At 36.2% G+C, this 23,110-nt stretch overlaps 1 protein-coding gene across 2 annotated transcripts; it reads left to right on the top strand.

Annotated features, from left to right (window-relative positions):
- The first annotated feature begins 1,646 nt into the window (after nucleotides 1–1,646).
- On the top strand, nucleotides 1,647–21,122 carry LOC133875266 (uncharacterized). 2 transcript variants are annotated; one of them, XM_062313337.1, is made up of 14 exons: nucleotides 1,647–1,783; nucleotides 2,172–3,303; nucleotides 3,403–4,135; nucleotides 4,671–5,166; nucleotides 6,834–6,985; nucleotides 7,062–10,520; nucleotides 10,681–10,893; nucleotides 11,455–11,658; nucleotides 11,782–11,985; nucleotides 14,687–14,845; nucleotides 17,008–17,358; nucleotides 18,349–18,781; nucleotides 20,141–20,237; nucleotides 20,811–21,122. In XM_062313337.1, the coding sequence occupies exons 1-14, from the start codon at nucleotides 1,750–1,752 to the stop codon at nucleotides 21,034–21,036; spliced, it is 7,893 nt and encodes a 2,630-aa protein (XP_062169321.1). In that variant the 5' UTR covers nucleotides 1,647–1,749; the 3' UTR covers nucleotides 21,037–21,122. The 2 variants fall into 2 exon arrangements, with proteins under 2 accessions (XP_062169321.1, XP_062169322.1); XM_062313338.1 differs by lacking the exon at nucleotides 10,681–10,893.
- Nucleotides 21,123–23,110: the final 1,988 nt, after the last annotated feature.

Below are 23,110 nucleotides of genomic sequence, written 5' to 3'. Positions count from 1 at the left end.
ATATTTTTTTTATAAAAAATCATTCATTATTTTTTATTTTATTTTATTTTTTTTAAAAAAAACTCTTTACAGTGGCCAGACGACCACCCATTGAGGTGGTCAGCTAGCTACATATGGAACTGGAGGCGGCCTGACCACCCACTAAAGAGCCAGGGGTGGCAGCAACCACCCCTGGAGACCATTGGGTGGTCGGCTACCCACTAGTTTTCAAAAAAAACAAATAATAATAATAATAAATTGAGTTTTTTTAATAATTTTGATTGGGTTCAAATTAAATTTTATAAGTGATTACTAAACTAAAGAGTATTTATTGGGAATAAAAGAGTGTAATGGAATAGGTATTCTCACTCCTTAGTTTGGTGATAACATATATACTTTAATTGAAATTGAATCAAAATTACTAAAAAAAATTTACATTATTTTTTACATTTTTTAAAAAATAATAAAAAAAAACTCCAATTACAAAGAGAAAAAAGAAAAAGAAAAATATAAAACACCTAAAAAAGTTGGGGTGGTCGACTACCCTGATGCTCATCAAGCCACCCCAAACGAGGCTTGGGGGTGGCCACGACAACCCCAAATGCCCCGAGGGTGGTGAGACCACCCCAGGCTCCAAACTATGGCTATCCGATCACTCATCAGGTGGTTGGCCAGCCATAGTTTAACATGAGTTTGTTTATTTTTTTCTTTTTATTTTTTAAAAAATTGATGGAAAATATAAAATAATGAATGGTTTTTTTTGAAAAATTTAGTCTATTCCTTTCTTTTTTAAAGGAATAGATATTCATTTTTATAAGGAAATAATTATTCTCATTATAATAACTATTTAAATAAATAGATTCCTACAAAACAAAGTAATGACTATTCCTATAGAATAACCATTCTATTTCAGAGGTATATTCCCCAAACCAAACGAGGCCTACAAGTATTAAGATGGTAAATATTGAGTTAGTGGAAATGATAAGTAGTAAGATGAGAAGATTATGATCATTTAATTTGAAAATAATAGGTAAAGTTTTGAGAAATTTGTATGGTAGAATACCTCGCTAAAACTTCAAAAAAAAAAAAAAAAAACTAAATTTGGCTATGTAATTTGGGGTTGTGACAAATAATTTTATGAAGTTTTAAAAGGGATAAATAATTCATTACGGTAAGCATATATAATAAATAACTCATTTTTCATACAATTTTGGACTTTCTTTTTTTTTTTTTTTTTTTCTCGACAAAATCAATATAAAATCACACATTTACCACAAAACATTATATATACCGTTAGTTACTGTAAAATTAAGGTGGTTCAATCATTTTATAATCAATTATGAGATGGCTCGACCACCATTCTTATTTTGGAACAGGATTCTCTCCATTTCAATCCTTTTACTCCTACTTTATAACTAAATGGAAAGAATCAAATGGAGAGGATCCAAATTCTCTTATTTTGACTTTGGACTGGACTTTGACTTGGGCCAAGTTGAAAGAGGCCAGAGTTGGTGGCGGGCGGTTTTGACAACAGCCCTAACTTGGTATGTAAAACTTGTGGTTGAGTATTTTGGACTGGGTCTACTGTTATGGTTGGGTCTGGGTTCATCCCTGGCCCAGAGTGAAAACTCAGACCAAAACAAGATTGAAAAAAGAGGGGTCTGCCCCTACACACCCAAAACCCTTGGTTCCTCTCCTCTGTGCCCTTAAACCCCACTTGCCCACACTAACAAACACACATAAAGCAAAGCCCTCTCTGTAAACTACTGGATGGAGGAACGAAGCTCGGCCTCTGAAGATCAAGGTACCCATTCAATAAACGCCTCATCCATTCTTTTTTGTAACCTGTTTGGATGCCGAGAAAATTTAGTCAAAGAAAAGAAAAGAAAAAGAAACTGGGTCATGTTTGTTTGTTTATTTTTTAGCTGTTTCCCGTTTAAAACTGAGAAAAGAATGAAAATTTCGCCTACTGACGCATAAGCCGTGATATACGTATTGGGCTTGATTTAAGTGGAAGGTTAAGTATATTGTCAATGTAAGGCTTAATTCATTTGAGTTATTTTTTCAAGTTTCAACACGAAGCGGCGGATGATTGTATATTGGCTGAAAGGAAACTATGTTAAGTTTTTTATTCTAGTTACGTGAATTGGTAATAATTTGCTTTTGCTTTGTGTTTTGTCTTTCAATTGCAGTTATGGTAGATGGTGATGATAACAGCGAGGTTGAAGGAGAAGAGGTTCCAACGTTTGAAGTGAAAGTGACCCATGAAGCTAAACTTAGAGAACTATTGCATAAGATCAATTCCATGGAGATAAAGTTATGTTCGGATGGTGTGAAGGAGTTCATTAAGTTACTGAAAGGTAACACTGGACGTGAATTGCTCTATCTATATGTAAGGAGTTCTTCCAAGTTCTCGGAGCTTCTAGATGCTTGGAAGCTTCGACGCGGGAAACCTGGATTGTCATATGTATTGTCATTGGTTTCTACTATTCTGGGTCATCCTTATGGGATGTATAATCCGAAGATTGTGGAGAGAATATCTATTAGCAGGGTTCTCGACAAGTTTGCAAAATTGCTTATTGAAGAATACATGACCGATGTTTATAAGGAACTCAATAGTAAAGAAGTGAAGTGCCAAAAGGCTGCTCTTTTGCTAATGGCTTCAATTGTTCGGCGAGGGTCGGGATTGGCTTCTGAGTTTGCAAAGAAATTTGACTTCAAACTCAAGGTGTTTTCCAAGCTTGCTGAATATAAAAAGAACCAAAATGAGAAGAGAATGAAGCGCTCATTAAGGAAGGCATTTGTTGGCTTTTCTATGTCATTTTTGGAGGTGGGAAGGCCTGGATTGTTGAGGTGGGTCCTGCAGCAGAAGGAAATGTATTCTGCTGTCCTTCGTGGGCTTGGGAATGATGATGACGAGACTGTTATTTATGTTTTGTCCACATTACGTGATAGGATTCTTGTGGAAGAGTCCTTGGTGCCTCCAGGTCTTAGAAGTGTTCTCTTTGGGAGTGTTACTTTGGAACAATTAGTCAGCATTTCCGGTAGAGAGAATGGTGGGCCTGCTGCAGAGTTGTCTTACCGTATACTAGTCCTCGTTTGCACTGATCCTTGTAATGGTTTGATGCCAGATTTGAAGAGGCGCCCAAGTCCATTGAAGGGTAATCCAACACGACTTGTTGGACTCATGAAGAAGCTAAAAGCGACTGAGATTGGCTATCACAGAGACTTGCTTTTGGCTATTGTTAGTGGGAGTCCCTCTTTTGGTTCAGCATACATGGAAGACTTCCCTTACAACCTGGAGGATTTTGCATCACCAACCTGGTCAGTTTCTTTATGCCACTACATGTGCAATTTGATCTATCATCTGTTTATTATTTTTCCTATACTTGTGTATTTGCATGGTGACTGAAGCATTTACAGGTTTGCTACAGTTTCTCTGGCAGCAAACTTGGTTTCCTCAGTAGGCACTGGCTGTCATTTTGATTTCCTTGATTCTCAGTGTCATCCCGGTTCGTTTGATAACGAGGATGTGCAGAGTATCTTGAAATGCTTGTTTCCCCGTCCATTCAGCCGGTCAGTAATCAATAAGGGGTTGCTTCACTCGGATTTTCTTGTGAAGCATGGAATTCTAAGGCTTCTTTTGGAGGCACTGAAGTTGCTGGACTCCTTCGTTGGTGCTTTGAATCATAGTTCGTGTTTGAGCGATCAAATGATGCAAGGCTGGGCATCTCTTAGGCAAGAAATTCAGAATGAAGTCCGAACTTCACTCCCTGATCCCCAAGTTTTACTGACTCTTCTTTCTTCTCTGACACGCCACTCCACTCGTGAGTCATGTTTGAAGCGAACAGCAGATTTGGAAAATTTTACTGAACGTAGCAGTAATAATGTAAAAAAGTTGAAAGTTAATTTTGTGAATGAGGACACAGATATTGTTGTAAGTGGAATAAGTTCTGCTCCAGACTTTGCTTCGCCTGCAGATAGTGAAAGACCTGTTGGTTCACTTGCAGCAGATGAGACTGACGATGGTAAGGATCTTATGGGTGTCATTGCAGAAATTTGGGGTTTAGAGTTACACTCGGTGCCTCTTATCACACTAAAGGATACTGAGATGTTCTTTCAAACTAAGCTGCTTGATGCTCTCAAAATTTATATTGTAAGTTTCATTTCTCTGAATCTTATTGTCAGATCCTTTACTGAGACTGTACGGTCAAATGAGGAAGAAATCTTTCTGGTAGACCTTATTTCATCCGACTAAGTCATTACCTTTGGATGGTTTGGCCTTTAGAATGTGGTTTGCTAGCTTATTTTTGTTGGAAATATGATGCTTTTATTGGCCATTTTTATTGTTTCTTTTTTATACATCTAAAAATTTGTTTTGAGTTCTTATAGCAGAAAACGCTTCCATTTCAATTTAAAAGTTTGTTTTGAGTTCTTTAATTTGATATCATATTAGCTTTTATTTGTCTTTAGTGGAAGCCCTCACCCTGCAGCACCAGATGAATACCCTGTATTAGTTCTTTATATCATTGGTGACCAGCCCAGCAGAAAAATAAATGGGTCTGTGGGAGAATTCATCAAGGGTCAACTGCAACTGTTGCTTTACTTTGCTTTAATTCTACAGTTGACTGTAAAACTTTCCCCACTAACAATCTCTTACAATGGTTTTTTTGATTGTTCTTCTTGTGCAGCGGACAATACCTAATGTGTTGGAGGGATCATTTGAGTTCTTTATAAATCTCCTCACAAATCCTTTAGCATTACCAACCAGCACGCAGTGCTGTCTCTTGTCTTTGCTAATAGAGTATGTTGGATTCTCTCCAAGCAGTGGGATTCCCATTAGAACCCCTCCATTGATGTACAGGCATCTACAGCCATTCATTAACTTGTTGATTTTTTCACCAACCAGTGACATTAAGGATCTGTCATATAGTTTGGCACAGGCAGCAATGTTTAGTACTGGTGCATTTGACAGAAACCTAGACGAAATTGGAGCATGGTTCTTATTTTTACCGGGCTATAACAGAGTAAAGACGCCTGCTAAGGTCCTAGGGGTGGAACTGTTGCACAGCTTGTCTCAAGTTGTTATCTCATTTTTATGTGATGCCATATCTACTATCGGGAATAATTTATTCAAATATTGGGATATTGTCAAGCATTACACATACCATTTGAAAGGTGTTAAAGGTAATTGGTGATCATACGCTTCCTATATGTTTAATCACATTTCATAGTTATAAAAATGATTGATTAGTTATCATGATTTTCTTGCTCTTTGTACTCCTATTAGCTAGGTGTTCTCTTATATACTTCCTGTGTACTTTTAATGGTATTTCAATTACTTATAAAAAAAAAGTTCTAAAAATGAAAAAGAAAAAGTTATATATGCATGCCTTGAGCTGAGTGTAGGTATCATGTGTTAATGCTCTTCCCATCTCTCGCTGCAAGCATACGTAACTTTATGAATTCTGAGGTGTTCAATATGCTTGTGGTATGATAATTTCAAATGATGATTTCTAATGGAACTTTTAGTGGTACTTCTACTTCTAAAATGGAATGAGTAATGCTATTTAGTGGATTTCTGTACAACTAGATGATGTGGCAGTAAAAATGATCATCACTTGTAAAAAAAAAAATGAAAAACCAAGTACTAATTTTTATTGTCATGTCATCCAGTTGTATAGCAGTTGTACAAGAGTCTACTAAACAGAATTACTCAAATGGAAAACATAGAAATCAGTGTAGCAGGTTCGGAGTGGCAACAAGTCAATGTGAGGTTGACAGCCAATACACAACCATTTTTTTACACATCAATAGCCTTTTCTTTATTTTGGTTTTATTTTGTTGTTACTCCTCTTTATATAAATCCTGATTTCAAAAATATATTTGCCGGCAAGAAACTGTAAATTAGTATTAGATCATCCTCTCTCTCTCTCTCTCTCTACTTAAAATTTAATTAGTTTGAACCCTTAATATTGAATTCTATGATCAGAGTGCCCAAAGAATTATCGTCTTCAGTTGTAATTAATATTTAAGTTGCCTCACATAGATCATGTAGAATTTTTAATCTCTTTGCATAAGATAATTTCTACTTAGTATAGGTTTGTCCTTGATATTGTATTTATCTGCTGATTGCAAAAGCCTGCTACTCTTATATGCCTGTGAGAGATTGTTTGTGTTTTATGTTTCATGGGCCTCTGAAGTACTGCTCATTTGCCTTGATTTGGGATCGTATGTGGAAATTGAATGCTATTTGATCTGGTTTTCTGGTTTTTAACATACTATTCTTTGTTAATTTGCCAATTACCATTCTGAGGAATGCTACATTTTAATTTTTGATTCTTAAACTTTGGGGTTCCCCCCTCTTCCTTGAATAGTCCTTGAACAGGATAGTGCTCCACTTCATTTGTATCTATACAAAAACATGACTCTTACTTGGTTAAATGTAATATTAATATAGTCATATATCTTTCACTTAAACCATACAGGAAGTCACTATTAGGCTTAGGTATGTTATCAACTGGAATCATAATGTGGCCCAAAAACTCATCACAGTTAAATTGGCAATGTTCTGCTTTTGAGAAATATTGTTCCGTTAACATGTTAATTATCAAAATTTGTCCTGTGAACTTGTTGATCCTTTTACTTTTCCTGGCTACTTCGCCAATCGAATTGCTAGGTTATTCTATCCTTTCTCTATGCTCAAAAAAGAAAAGAAAATGAAGAAGAAGAGGAAGAAAAAGAAGATGATATAAATTTGGCCATTAATTCAAGTTCTTCCTATCTTTTGCGAAATGAATGACCAATAGTGGCTATTTTTCCCTTTTTGATTTTTTACCTCATTGGTCTGGCAGATGTGTCACCTAGTTTCAGCCCTCTCGTCGTGTGTGTCTTGCAGAAGTGTCTAAGGTTGCTAACTTCTGAATCTGGAAGCTTTACATTGCCCGAGAAGTCAATCATATCATTATATGTATGCAATACCCTAAAATTTCTCTTGCAAACCCAGGTACACATAATGTCTTTTACCTTTGTAACTGCTTGCTGTTTCTACACAATCTAATGCTTGGACTGAATTCTGATAGGTAGATGCAGGATTGTTATCTGCTCTGGTTGAACTAGTCATGTCTGAGAAACTTGGTGACCGTTGCTGTGTTGTTGATGATTCTGGGGATTTCTTCTGTGAGTGGAGACCATTGAAGAACTTATTGATATTCTCACAGAGCATTTCACATCAACAAACTTCTTGCATTTTTTCTACAGATAAAACGGCTATGCCTGTTGATAGTTCTTTTGCAAGTATAATTGATGAAGTTAACAGATTTGTAAGGAGTGGGGATGATGGTGGAAATATAGCTGGCATAACCCAATCATTTTCTTCCTCAATTGTTTGTACATCGTCTGATGGGATATTGAAAAATTTTCCATCAGTTATGACCATTTCACGCAACCTTCTTGGAGTTCCTATGCCAATCTTATCATCGGTATTCTTTCTTGAACAAGGCCTTCTTACCAGTGTTTCTAAGTTATGGCCTGACATGTTCTTTCCTGGTTTGGAAATGGCTCTATCTATTATTCATTGTGAAGACAAAGAAGATGATGCCAGAGAAAATTCTGGTCGTTCTTTGGATTCTCAGGTAATGATTTATAATGGAGATTTTGGTGCAGATGAATGTGTTGCTGCATTTACTTTCTTTTTGAAGCAGGCACCTTTCCATGTGCTATTTCCTGCAATTATGAACATTGATGGTCCTTACTCATTGGAGCCCATGAAAATACAAGACCTGCTTCTGACTAAATTATCTTACTCAACAGCTGATGACCACCGTATTTCTTATCTGCGACTTGTGCTATTTTGGATCCACCAGATACAGTCATCTTATAAAATTAAACCAGTAGTCAAACTCCAACAACTTGCGGAGATTTGCTTTAATCTCGTAGAGAACTTGTTAGCTCAACTATTGGTTTTGAAAACTGATTCTGATTGTTCCAGAAATTCTGTGGTTCCTTTGTCAAGACAAGATATTAAAGAAGTGGCTGAATCCATCTTCTGTCATCCTGCAGTGCTAGCGTCATTATGCTGTCCTTTGGATTGTAAAGAAGACTTGGCGAATATGAACATGGTGGACAGTTTGGATATGTTGATTAGTTTATCCAGGCAGAGAGTTCATAAATTGGATCATCATGTCTTGAATATATTGAGAGGAACTTCTGAGTACTTGTTGACTCTATGCAATGGTCAAGATTCTGTACCCAAAGTTGAAAAAAATGCTAATAAGCAACTTGTGAGGGCTTTTAAAGTCCCCGTGCAGAAGCTTATTCTGGAAGCCAGGGACAAGTTTGATCTGAGCATTGGTACTAAAGATCTGATGCCCCTCCTCCCAACGTTTTATGCTTTACATGCTCTGATACGTTTTATATCCCCTTTTGAGCTTCTTGAATTAGTGCAATGGATGTTTAATAGGATTGACATGGAAGACTTTACAGTTTGGAAAAATTCCAAGATATCTGCTCTCTCTGTTGGATTTTGTATTGCTGCTGGTGCTTTCAAAACCTTGTCTAGTTATTTGGAGCAGCCAGTTACAAGGAGAGTACCATACAATCTATTATGGGAAATAGAAGAAGAAAATATCAATGTTGGCATAATTGAGGAGATCTACATTAAAGTGGTAAATTTTGCCTTGCGTTTTGAACCAGATTTTGCAGATATATGCTTGCTGGAAGCTGTTAATACTGGTTACAGACAGAAATACAATGAACAACCTAGTATTCATCCATTAAGTTTGGTACTGTCGAGGGTTTTATCGATCACTCCTGTGGAATTGCTTTCCCATTGCATTTACAGGACAAACAAGACAAAAGCTAAGTTATTGTTTCTTCTTACTGAGAGAAGCTCCCTACATTTGTCAATCTTTGGGCACTTATTTTTGGATATCCTGAAGAAAGATTTTCCTCACAAGGACAATGTGATGGTGGAAAGCTGTGGCCTTGCCCTTTCTGATGAGGACTTCATGATGCTTCTGCCTGCTGCTTTGTCATACCTGAAATCAATGTTTATGAAATTTGGAAATCAGTCTCATAGGCATTTTGAAGACATATCTTCTTTATATTCAAGGATTCTTTTGAATGGTTTCCTTCACTGGAAGAGCTTTGTCTCTGGGAATATATTTGAGGAGGAATATGGCGAGTTCTTGCCATCATCTACCCAAGAACTTCTGAGTCTTGTGGATGGTACTCTTCTTGGAAAATCTATTCATATGTTGCAGTATCACTTTGCCTTCAGTGGAGTTTCAATGAAAATGAAGAAACGATTGAAACTATTTGATAAAATTTTCCCACGTTCTAATGCACATGTTGAGCTGTTAGACTGTGATGTTGGTGGGATGGATTCTTATTCACTTAACCAGTCATTAAACCATATAAACAGAGTTGTTGCAAAGATATCTTTTTGCAGGATTTTATTATTTATGGAAAATAATCAGATTATGCCTCTGCCAAAAGAAACAAAGGGGGACTTGAAGGAAGTTTCTTTAGAAATAGGATCAAATTCAGACTCATCAAGGATGCGGTTTATGAATATCTTGGTGAGCATTTGGCAATGGATTATTAAGAAATTACCGTTAGTTTCTGATAGTTCTGCAAAGGAAAAGAGAATAAACAGTTCTACCCTCTACAAACACTTGGGAGTCTTCATTTTGAAAAGTATTTTTGAACTAACTGCAGAGATGCATGATGGCCTAGTCCAATTGCAATCTGTTCCCTTCCTTGAGGATTTGATGAGGTCGGTTCTTCTATATAGATTTGAGGATCCCACAACTCTGAAAGCACTCCGACGTATCCTAACTTTGCTGTGTGATGGGAAATTTTCACGTGTCCCATATATTCAGCTGCTGGTTGCCCACTCTCAGTTTGCCCCTACAATTCATTCAGTCTCCAAATCATCTGGTTGTCCTCCTATTGGTGCATTTTCAAGGCCTATGTCCAGCATTCTGAGATCACTTATCCCTTATACTAAACAAAATGCAGTTAGTGGCAAAAGTGAGGTGGAAACAACTAAGACGTATGCGAGACAGTTGGAAGTTATTAAATTACTCTGCATACTCTTTCCAGTAAAGGCTCATCAATCTGGTTTTGATTCTGGAAAAGATTTTGGCATAAATTTTAAAGAGTTGCATTTACTTCTATTGTCTTCTTATGGTGCAACACACAGTGAAGTTGACTTGGAGATATATAGTCTGATGAACAAAATTGAGTCTCTGGATGGATCAGGTGTTGTGAATATTGCTGAAATGGATTACCTATGGGGAAGTGCTGCTTTAAATGTCAAAAAAGAACGGGCTGTGGAGCAGGATATATCTTCGGGTATCATGACTGATACTGAAACAATTGAAGAACGTCGGAAAAATCAATTTAGAGAAAACCTTTCAATTGACCCCAAAATATGTGCATCAACAGTGCTATATTTTCCCTATGATGCAATTGCATGTGGTGAACCATTGTCCTTCAACAAGGTTCAATCTGATTATACCAGGGATATGCTTGAGGTATGGTTTAATTTCACTAGTGCATTAATGCCATTTTGGTGAGCTGCAGGTTCTGGGTGATCTTTGTTTTTACTCTTTGGTTTTTTTTTTAGTATTAATTTTTTACTTCTACTTCACGTGTCATAATTCTCACCTAATAGCTTCATTGAATCTTTTGCAGGCACATTCTGCTGTTGTTGCAAATATAGATCGTTATGATCCTGTTTTCATATTGCGCTTCTCGATTCATAGTCTGTCATTGGGCTATATTGAACCTGTGGAGTTTGCTAGTTTAGGCTTGCTTGCAGTTGCATTTGTTAGCATGTCTTCATCAGATGACAGGATAAGAAAATTGGGTTACGAGACTCTTGGATTATTTAAGCATGCATTGGAGGTGATGCTGTGTTCAATTGCTTGTTTTTGTTACATAGTTTGTGTGCATGTGTATGCATGTCTTTGTTGTTAAAATTTTCATTGTCTGCAATTTTCTTACGGACTTTTGCATGACCTCAAAAAGTAATCCTTTATATAGAGCAGGCATCAGCAAACCTGGTCAGCTTAATGCTGTCAATTTGAAGCATGGCAAGACCACCACACCTGCCCCCCAAATCCCTACCAAACTAGGAAAGAAAAAGTAGATACAAAATTGAGTAGCTAAACTTGGTTTTGGTGCATATCAATTTTGTGCTTGTGGTCATGTTTTTATAACTGGTATGCTACCTCAGCTGGATGTTGGAGAAAAAAGTTCTGATATTTCTTAATTGCTTGGGAAGTCAGGTTCCAGAGTGTCATTTACATAGATGTGCAACAGGTTTTCTGAGTTGTTTATTTGCTAGGCTCATGAAACTGGCTAATTACATTACATCCTCCTGTTTGCAGTGCATAGTTTTACTCGCTGAAATGATATTTTTTTTAAAAGTTATTTTTTAATAAAAGTTCATACCATTGTATACAGAAGTGTCAAAAGAGGAAGGATGTAATGCAACTCCGGCTTCTAATGAACTATGTGCAAAATGGTGTAGAAGAGCCATGGCAGAAAATCCCCTCTGTTATTTCTCTTTTTGCTGCAGAAGCATCTTTTATATTGTTGGATCCTTCGCATGATCACTACACAACCATAAGTAAGCTTTTGATGCAGTCTTCGAGGGTAAATATGAAGGTATATGTTTTATGACCCAAACATGTTTCTTGATTTCAGTAATGTCATTTGTTGATTTATATTTATATTTGTTTTTTTTTTCTTTTCTGCTTTTTTATACTTATTCTTTGATCACATCTGCAGGGAATACCATTTTTTCATAATTTTTTCTGGAGTAGTGCTGTTAATTTTAAAGCAGAAAGGTTGTGGATACTTCGCCTACTGTATGCAGGGTTGAACTTAGATGATGATACCCAAATATACATCAGAAACTCTATCTTTGAGACAATACTGAGTTTTTATGTCTCTCCTCTTTCAGATAATGATTCAAAGGAACTGATTCTTCAGGTAATTTCTGGGCCTGTTATGGTGATTCCTGCCATTTCTGTTGTATCACTTTGACTCACCATACTGCATTAGCTCCCGGCTATTCATTTTACATGATCTGTTGAAATTTCTGGAAACTGCTTTCTCTTTGATATTAAATTTGTAGCTCCCTTCAATAAAATTATTCGGCTCATAAAGCATCTTGGAGTTTTAAGGTTTTTTTTTTTTTTTTTTCTTCTTCTGTTTTTGTTTTCCCACATGGGCGTGCTGGGTTCAGATCAGCATGTAGAGACACATGGAGTTCATATGTGATATTGGTTCAGGATGTGAAGATTTTGAAATGATATTTCTGAGGAAAGGTTTTCTTCGAAATGAAGTTACTTGTATTTATTTTGAGAATAGAAATGTGACCATTTTCGAGTTCTTTCTGGTCCTCTCTTAGTTGAGAGATGTGTCTTGCCCTTAGAAGAACTCTTCTCGAATCGCACGGCCCCCTAAGTTTATTTTGCTTCTTTGATGTCTTTTTATGTTGTCTATTTTCTTCCAAGAGGAAAGTTTCTCCTTTGTGCCAGTTTTCTTCCCATATATTTGTTACCCGTAAATATAAATAAAAAAAGACCTAGTGGCTAGTGAGTTCTAGTTCAAATGGCACCTTCTTACCTTCGAAGAAGGAAGAGGTTGTAGGCTCAAAACTTCCTAGTTCTGTGTAACTTACCCATTAAAAAGAGAAGGATCTTTTGACTATTTTAGGCCAATTGTTGGACTAGATCTGAATGAATTGGTTATAGATTAGCTGGCTCTGCATGTGTGTCTCCATCTCAGATTTAGATGGGCATGCTTGTTTCTGTTCCCTTCTTAATAATTTTATATTGGTGGTTTGAAACTCGTTTTTAGTTTACTGAGTTGCTCTCTTTATGATACTGATATCGAAAAATGAATATTGATAAATAAATCAAAATAAGCATTATCACCCGCATCATCATCATCTTTTTTTAATAAATGAATAAATTTCATTAAAAAGCGCAAATGTGCAACCCAAATACATAGGGAGTATACAAGAGAAACACCTAACGAGAAAAAGAAAAAGGATTAAGAAAATCACAAAAGCTAGCAAAATGAAAGCAACCAGGGCAGCCGTCCGCTGGTAAAGGGTTTTGAAAAATAAAGCTTTTAATTGCACCACTGTCCTCTTGCGGTTTTCAAAACTTCGATAATTTCTTTCTCTCCAGATATGCCACATTAGGCAAGATGGTACTAACTTCCACACTATTGCACTATTGAGGATTACTAGATGACCTTCTCCAATAGAAGTCTACCATTCGTCTAGGTATGACCCAATGTAACCCAAAAAGACTGAAAATATAATTTTATTAAGCACCAACAATTTCACAATGGAGTAAGTGGAGATCAACGGATTCCCCGCTCATTATGCATATGCAACATCAATTTACCACTATGATATGCCGCTTTCTCAGGTTATCTGTAGTGAGAATCTTTCCTAAAGCGGCTGATCAAGCAAAGAATGCTACTCTCAATAGAGCATTATTCCGCCAAATATTCCTCCAAGAGAAAGTTCTCTTACAGGGAAATGGGAATCATCACATTATAGAAAGATATGACAACAAACAACCCTCTCTTGGAAGAGGTTCAACAAAGCTTATCTTTACCTTCCTGTCTCAATCTAAAAGAGTACAACAAATTAAAGAATAAGGTATAGAAATCTAGCTCCCAGTCATTCACTACTCTAATAAAAATAACGTTCCACTGGTGAGTCCATAGAAAATTCCAAATGATCAGCCACAGAAGCATCCTTAAAGCGAGCAATACTGAATAATTCCAAAAAAACTATTTATCAAAAAAAGAAATTCCGACTGTCATATTAAAATCTAACTGAGCCATTACCCACCTCAAATCTAGTATAAATAGAACCCCCCCCCCCCCAAATACGACCCATGAACATTATTAGAACTCCACCCACCCCATGAGCTGCCATATTCAAAATCCATTACCATGCTCCACAAAGCATCTCCGTCATGGCAACTTCTCTATGTGATTGGCAACACCAGCTGGGAGTGGAAAGAGACATGAAGTAAGTAGACAAATTTGAATTGGATTTTAGTAGGCAATAGTGTGTATGAAGTTGGGAAGGTGCAAGTTTGAATTGGATTAAGAAAATTTGGTTGATGGTTGGACATCTACAACAAAACTAGTAATTGGTGTGCACGAGTTAGTTGGAGTGACTTTTTTAGGTTTTAAATGTTGGAAGGATTGGAGAAAACCAAGGAGAACATGGTTAGAGGCATTCAGAAGAGACCTTTCATGTATTATTCAATAAAAAAATGGTTCTCAGATTGAATGGAATTACAAAATAGGTTCCATGCAGCTGACAGAGTCTCATGCTCTGTTTATTTCCGAACTTTTAGTTGGTAAAAGAACCATGTCTCAGCCCAAATTCTTGATACATAACTGAGGCAGTTACATCAAAGTTGGGTGTGAGCTTGGCCTGTTACCTTGGAATTCTTTTATAAACTGATAATGTGTATTTATCAAAAAGAAATACATTAAATGTTTTTTTTTTTTTTTTTGTTGAGGTGCATCTGTACAACACCTTGTGCTATTGTTTTGAAAACGTGGCCTTAGTTGTTTAGCATAATATAGAAGTCATGCTTTTGAGTTTGCTTCTAGTAACTGATTGTGAGACTACATCTTATTTGTGCTGCAGTTAGTGAAGAAGTCTGTCAAATTGCCAAAGATGGCTCGTTATCTAGCTGAACACTGTGGCCTCTTTCCATGTTTATCGTCTATTCTCTCATTCTCCAGTAGAAGGCTCTTCAGAGATGAAAAAAGTTTTTCTTTAATGCAATTGCTTGTGGTATTAGAGGTAAGTTGCTCTTTTCCACTAGGGTTTAATAGTACAACCCCCCCCTCCCTCCCTCTGTTTTTGCTGACAAAGAAGTGGGGTGCAAGGATTGCTTAAGTTATATAAAAATATAATTTGCATTCTTCAGCTTAATGGTGCATTTAGCGTGTTAGTGAAAAGAGTGCTAGTAAGATACCTTGTAAGAAAATTGAAGTTAAGGAAACATTAAGACTTGTTGAAACAAAATGGCTTGATTTGGTAATGTTATATTCTATTGAAATAGAGGGATTGCATGATCTAAAAACTGATTCTATTGTTATGATTACCCTGACAATGTCAACAATGTAGGTGCTAGGCTGTGGTTTTCTCAATCCCTACATGATGGACCTGGTGGGATACTAACATATGCTTTGGAGATGATCAATACTCTTTAATTAAAAAAAAAAAAGGCCTTATGAAAGCCAAGTCAGTCCTACAGTAACTCTGTTTCCTAGAGCATAGTTTGCAATTAGGCCTGACATAAACATGTGCGCTTCTTTTTACACTGAATATTATGTGCATAAGCTCATCTCTTAATGTATTTATTGCATCTCTTCTGGCTTTCCATCTGCTCTTAACCATTTCCCTCTTTAATATGCAAGTTTAATATTGGAAATAGTGGGTTAGCATAACTTTAGTCACTGTACTACAAAGGCACCATTGCATTTGTTCCATCTCATGATTTAAGATGTGTCTTATAAGTGCCTGTTCCCTCTATCTTAGACTCGCAGACTGGTTTCTCTTTCTTTGTGTGCATTTAATACTATTAGCATATGTAATGTAGTGATGCTCTCTTGTGATAACCTGTCCTAGATTGGTTGGTTGTACCTCATTGTGAAGAAAAAAGATCTTAGTTTAATGCAACTTTTTACTGCTCTTAAGAGGTCACACATTTTCATGTCTTTTGGAAGTATACATTTTGTATTGTAAGATCATAGCTAAGATACTTTGATATTCCTTGTGTAACATCTACCCTCGATATTAACTACATATTGATATTCCTTGTGTGCCATCTACCCTTTCCCTCCTAACCATTCAAGTATATTACTATAAACATGTTGTCCCTTCGGTAATACTTGAATGTTTTGTTTCCCCTTTCATTTTGCCCCACTTGAAGTGCATATGCACTAATTATGACCATCCAGGTTGCTCTTGACTAACTTTTCTTGCGCTTGTCCTTGATTTGAGAACCTTGCCAATTATCTGTATTTGTTAACGTAGCATGCCTGCAAATGTATATATTAGCAATAGTTTAAAAGTTTTCCATAAGCTAGTTTTTGTTTTGGAACAGTGTAGACTGTTGATTAAACTATGGCTAATGATCTTTGGCTCAAATGGCAATTCCTTTCCCTATAAGAATGGTGTTGAGGGTGAGGTTGTAGGTTCAAGATCCATTGGGTGTGTGTAACTTGGTAATCAGGAAGGAAAAAAAAGAAAAAGAAACACTAAGCGGCAGTTTAGTTCAAGTTGATGGTGTTTCCAGGATATGGGATGAGTACGACAGGTTGAGGTATCTAGAAAATTTATTTCGGCCCATTATTCTGTAGACTTGGGAGTTATATAACTAAATTGATTAAACTGGAACTCTGTTAAAGACCTTAAATTATAGCTGGGATAATACTGAGTTTAGTTTGGTTGTTTATGAACGCAGTTTCTGTACTCTATCATCACACACACACACAAACACTAGTGTGAATAATATGTTCTCATGGATATAATCGTGCCTTTGCGGTTTTACTTAGAAATCCTGACAAATAAGCTAGTAGTTGACAGATGTTGTATGTGGTATTGCATGTCATGTCAAATGGCCTATCTCTGCTGTTACATGTAGAAGCTGGTTTCTTGCTTTGCAAAATTCCAAGGGTGTAAACTTGAACTCTTTTGAAGTTTGCTGTCATTATTTTCATATCATCGATAATCACGAACATCATCTTTTCTGTTAGTATGGTGACATGACTGATTTACAGAATAATTGCAATATTTCCATGTTCATGCCAAAGAGCACATTATCTTAATAGCTTAACCAAACTACAATTATTCCTGCTTATTTAAGCTCGCGTATAATCTGTGCTCTGTGAAAGAATAAAATGTCATTAGCAGTTTTATGTTTCCCCTTGCATTAACTTCTCTTGCTTTGAATTTAGGTTGTCAATGATGTTATTTCATCTAGAAACATTACTGAGTGGTTGCAAAAATTCGCCCTGGAGCAGCTTATGGAACTTTCTTCGCATCTATACAAAATCTTCTTTGGTGATGTGACACTCATAAAGGAAAATGTGGCATTGGTTAATCCATTTCTGCAAATAATGATAGCAACGTTGAAGATATCACAGAAAAGGAAAATATACCAGCCACATTTTACTCTGTCAGTTGAGGGTTTATATCAAATATATCAGGCTGTTAATGTATATAATTATGCCGGCTCTTGCCCTTGTGCAGAGGATGCACTCAAAGCTGTACTCATGGGTACACCTCCAGCAGCTCTTTTCCACATGGTATTCCTCTCTCTCTCTCTCTCTCTCTCTCTCTCTGTGTCTGTGTTGGTGTGTGTGTGCGCGCTTGTGGGTAATTTGGCAGTAATTGTGGTTTTGAATCAATGAGACAGTTGGTTGTGATCTACAATTTTTTTTCAAATTTATTTGCTTTTGGATACCTCTTAATGAGTCCTGGATACAGGACAGCCTTGGTATCCTTAATACTAAGGGGCTGTCTTGCTGAAAGGTGGCAAGCATCTGGTGGGAGAAGGTAAATGTGAGGTTTTGGTTGATAGAATGTAGAGGAAGGATCTAACTTGTGTAGATATAAGTGGAGAAATGCTGGGAAAATAGATTAGCAGGTTTTAGTAATTGGAATCAATAGCTATACTGTCCCTATATTCCCTACTCATTCTTTTTTTTTTTTTTTTTGATAAGTAAGAAACCAATCTCATTAAAAAAGCGTAAGGTGCCCCTTGGTATACTGGGAGTATACAAGGAAGCACCTAATTAGAAAGAGAAAAACGAGCGAGAAAGTCAGCAAAAGTAAAAGACAAAGGGTGGACATAAGCCGTAGTCCAAAAGTACAAAGTAAGGTAGAACGAAGAAAGAATCTATTTCAAGGTACTTTTCAAATCTTCAAAGCTCCAATTGTTTCTTTCCCTCCATAAGCATCAAAAGAGGCACCAAAAGCTCCTCATTTTTTGCTGGCTTTGGTTTCCAAAGTAGAAATTTTTTGTTCAGCCATCCTAGGGGTCCATTCTGTTCTCATACATGTTGGACACTTAAGCTAGTGCAAAGTGTAGCTGTCTTCTATTGGCGTTGTCTAGTATATCCTTACATACGCTTTGCAGGCATACTTGAGTAACTTATTTGGCATTTAAGTTGTTGAAGTGATCCATGTTCTCTTCACCTTTTAGATCTGTTTTATGTATTACTATGCCAAATCACTTTTCCCTAATGGTTTGACTACATATTGAAATCTTGTTTTGTTTTGGTGTGTTTTCACAGAATCGAGACAGGCTTTCAAGTTTTGTTATGTGGGCAATTTCCACTGCTTTGAAATCAGACTCTGCACAAATGCTTCAGTTCAAAGAATCTCATCCTCGTTTCACTGTTTCTTTAGAGGAAGAGATCTATGAGGATTCTTTGATATCAAAACTTTTACGTTGGCTAAGTGCTGCTGTAATTCTTGGGAAGCTTTCTTGGAAATCTAATGATTTGGGCCCTGAATTTTCAAATCGATTAAAACTAGGAACTCTGCAATCTTTATTAGATCTTGTTGGAAATGCATGTGATGAAAGCATCCAAAACAGATTTGGCTGTGAGGATTTATTAGCTTCTTCGATTTTCTACCTCCAACAGCTTCTTGGCATCAATTGCAGAGTGCTCCCATCAGTTGTCTCTGCACTTTGTCTCCTTTTCTATGCCACCGATTTTGCAGGTAAGTTATTTTGATTATTTGTTGGTTTCAGTTGTTTGGCATACTGTATTGAGTACTGGAGTTGCGGATTTTGGAAATTTTAGACTGTAGAAGATTCAATTTCTGTGTTTGACTAGCAATCTGAACCTGGAATAAGGTCTTGGGTATTCTACTTAGCTACTATAGCAGGGAAGCTTAGTGATTGGTCGGGAATGTTAACCTGATCCTCCTGCATAGTTTCATTGGACATCAATTCAGGCATGAAGCCTGTTTGGTTTGAATAGGATCGCCCTTATTGGAATTTCTTATGAATGAACTCATGCAGCATGGTCTATGTTCTCTTTCTGGTCCCTTGGAAGCCTGTTGGCCAATGTGCTAGAGAAAGGGAAGTATGGTCTAAGTTGCATGGTATATATTCTCTACTGAATTTGTTTTTGGTGGCAAGGGAAACAAAATGAGCTACTTGGAATCAAGAGATTTCAGCATATGGGGATTCTATGCCATATATAAATGTTGCGTAATTAGTGTAAGTGATAAATTGAGAAATTTTAAAGATTGATGACATGGAGATTTGCGTGACTATCCTGTTGTTGTGAAGGGAACTGCAATAGAGAGGGAAAATTGAATAGGATGTTGGGATTGATGAGGTGGAGAATACTTCTGGAGGATTTCACTAGTTCAGTGAGTAACGGAGTCCTTAGGGCCAACTAATCTATACGGTGCAAATTTGCTTGTCAGTCGAGAAACAATGTGTTCATAGCATGTGCTGATTGAAAGAGAATGTCAATATTGATTCTCGATGAAACAAGAAAAGAGTAGTGCTATATAATTTTGACAAGTTAGAGGTTGTATCATTTGAAGACAGGAGAGAGTGAGCTTATATGGTTCCATTATGGCAAGTGACAGTAAGTAATGTCTTTTTGTTTGGCACTTCAAGGATAAAGGAGGCTGAATAGAATCTGGATCCAAGCTGTGAGTGAAAAACAAATTATGTTGTTTTAATAAAGAAAACCCTGCTAGAGCTTTTAAGTTTCCTAGGTCCAGCCAATCCCTTGTAGCTGGAATGAGGCTGAGTTGAGTTGCGATTAAATGTTTACAGTAAATATACATTATACCCATTATTACTTGTTAATAGTGGGTGAGTGACAATTTGGTTTTGAGACTTATTTATCTGAACTATGTTGTCACAGATTAATTACTGAGGTTTATTTTTCATGTCTACCGAAGTTAGGCTTTGACTCTCTCCCCAAAAAAAAAAAAAATTAAAAATTTTGAACCGGGTGAGTTTGTCCAAATTAAATGTTTATACATAGATATCTTTATCTATTTGTTTGTCACTTTTGGGAAAGTAGACTGAGTCTTAACTTCATATTTCTGTAGAATCCAGATCAGCTATCTTCCATAGTAGTGAGACTCTTGTGGCATCACTGTGCTCAAAGATACGTTGTCCTGCTGAAGCAAATCCTGCATGGCGATGGTAATATATTGTGTCCTCCAGCCTTTTTCTTTTTCCCTTCTCATTTTTCTTTTCTGTGAAAAAGATGTGGAGCAGAAAGGAATTTGATAATTACTGCATAGGCAAACATGGTATTAGGACCAAAGAAAAAAAACATGGCATTTTACTGGTACTTCCTGATTGACCTGTATGACCTAAGGTGATTTTTTGGTTTAAAATTTTCTTTTTGACCTTTCGGTTGATGATCTGGTTTTGGGTTTCATACATCTAGATTTTGCCAATGAAAGGGAGATTGTTTTTGCTTGGTAGGATCAGATTTGATAATAGTTTTTGAAATAAAGTTAATCTTATGTACAATTTCTGCCATCTTTTAGATTTTGTTTGATTTGGTTAATGAGAAGAACTCAAAATTAAAAAGTCATGCAAAAAGTTGAGGCCTTGTAGTGACTAATGTTGATTAATCCATGCTACATTATCTCTTGCTTTTTGGTTGCTTTTACAGCTATTCCATGATATTTTCTTGTGCAGATTGGACATGAAATGTTTACCCTCTATCGCTATATCAAACTAATCCAGGGCTTGTTCTCTGTACAGGTCATTTTACCAGCCATGGAAGGATCGTTCATTGGAACTCTCTGAGTTACAGAAGATGGAGGAACAACATACTTGTCAAACTCTTTTAGTCAGTTTTGCAAATATGCTTAGAAATAAATCATTAGATTTGCAGGTTTTATCACCTCTAGATTTGGAGAGATGTGGTGTATATGAGTGGGAAAAAGGTATTATAGGGACTTGTAGTGTAAATTCCGACGTCGAATGAAGAGAGATTATGGGTTCAAATTTTGTCCGGAAAGGTAGTGTAAAGTATTAACTGAATTTTTGTATACTTTCTATGTACTTAGAGGACATTACACTTTATGATATCTCGATTACTTATAAAAAAAAAGAAAAAAAAAAAAGGAAGTATTAACTGAGTTCACTTGGACCCAAGATTCTTAATATATTTGTGGATTGAAAATAGATATGATTATTGGTCACAGCCATCCAAGGAGAAATACAGAAATCTTAATGAAGCCAGCATTTCAAGTATGTCGTAGCAACAAAATTTCACTCGAATGCCAATGTTATTTGAGACTTTGGAGTTGTAGCAATTTTTATTGGACAAAATTTTTCTCAAATTCTGTCAATTTAGTCTATTAAATTGATATATGTATTTAGAACGCGTGATTCTTAATAGGATTAACAACAGAGCACATGATTCTTGCATACATTATTTAAAGGGCATGTGAAAATCACGTGCTCACATGCATTATTAAAAATGCATTTGAGAATCATGTACTTTAAGGACAAATGTTAATTTAATAGACTGAATTTACGAAATTTCCTCTTACCACAAATGAAAATTTTGTCCATTTTTATTATTGGTTATCAAATAGCAGAACCCTTCAAATCTCCCTGAACCTTGTCTCGACTTGTGCAATTTATTAAAAGATGCTTTAGTCTCAATGAGCACATCGCAAATGCAAATTGTTGATACAATAAATTTTCGGACGACTAGACTGGCAATGAGCCACCTGCAAAATAAGAAAAGACTATCAGGGTGATGTCGGCCGGAGGGAGACTTGTAGGGAGCCTCTGATGTTTAAATCAATAGTATGCTTTTCGAGAGAAAACTGAATAGAAATAGAGGAAAAGGCTTTGTGGTTAGTAAGCCCTTTTTATGGGAGCGGCTCTTTGTCTGTTACGTACCTTATGGTAGCATTGATGCCAAATAAGATATGATTTTTCTTGTTGGTTGCATTAACGACCGTTTGACGATTAACGAGGGTATATAGTTTTCATTTAGAGTTCAAACTTCTTTTAAGAGTTACTTGATTAAATTTTCTTATGAGTGTGATTGTGTAATCTGATAATAGAGACCGCTACAGTGCATGGAATTCGAGAACCTAGTGTGAATATGAACAGACAAGACAAGATGATAAATGGAAGAAAGAGAAGCAGAAAGACAAAGAAAGGAAAAGCAGAAACAGGAACATAGTCCTATCCTATGTTCCTGGATTACTTTATACGCATGCAATATTCCAGATGAGACATGAGCATCGTACAAATTCAACATGGGTTGCGTGTGAAAGTACTTCGAGTAAAGGTCGGAAAGCTGTCTCATTCTCCTGTACATGAACACTCCTAAATCTCCTAAGATTTTAATTACACGTTCCGATTTAATCGTGTCAAAATATGAATATAAGACTATATAGATTAACATTAAGTTGACCCGTTTAATTGAATATGTTAAATTCTTCAATCCTAACCGTCTAATTTTGTATTAGGTTTGCGAGTTATGTTGAAAATTGATTACTATTATGTCGGGTTTGAACCGTGTTGAAGTATGATTATAAGACTATACAAAATAATCTTTATCGGACCTATTCAACAAAATTTGGACAGATACGGATTACAAAGAATTTAGGAGGGAGGAAAGAACCTTTTTGAATCTTGATTTGGAAGCCTTTTCACACCATAACCACAATACTATCTCCTCCCTTCCTTTTTTTTTTTTTTTTTTTGCTTGATTTGATTGAGGGGAAAATAAAAAGCATCCATTACACAAGATACAAAAAAGGAAAAGCTACCGCGTTTTCATGATTTTATGCATAGGGACACTCGGACAATGATCAAACATGGTTTACTTTGAGTAGCTTTTAAGATACTAAAAAAGAGAAAAATTATTTTGAGAAATATATATATATATATATATATATATATATATATATAATTTTACTGTTTAGATTGTTAGTAATTTGGACAACAAATGTGAGTTTTTATGAAACTCATCTATCGAAGTAGGTCTTGAGTAAAAAATTTTCTCACATTTACTGCTTGAATTGCTAACAATC

This window comes from Alnus glutinosa, chromosome 8, assembly GCF_958979055.1.
Source record: "Alnus glutinosa chromosome 8, dhAlnGlut1.1, whole genome shotgun sequence".
Taxonomy (NCBI): Eukaryota; Viridiplantae; Streptophyta; class Magnoliopsida; order Fagales; family Betulaceae; genus Alnus; species Alnus glutinosa.
The sequence above is the reverse complement of the archived record's forward strand: the minus strand, read 5'-3'. Positions and strand labels throughout refer to the sequence as shown.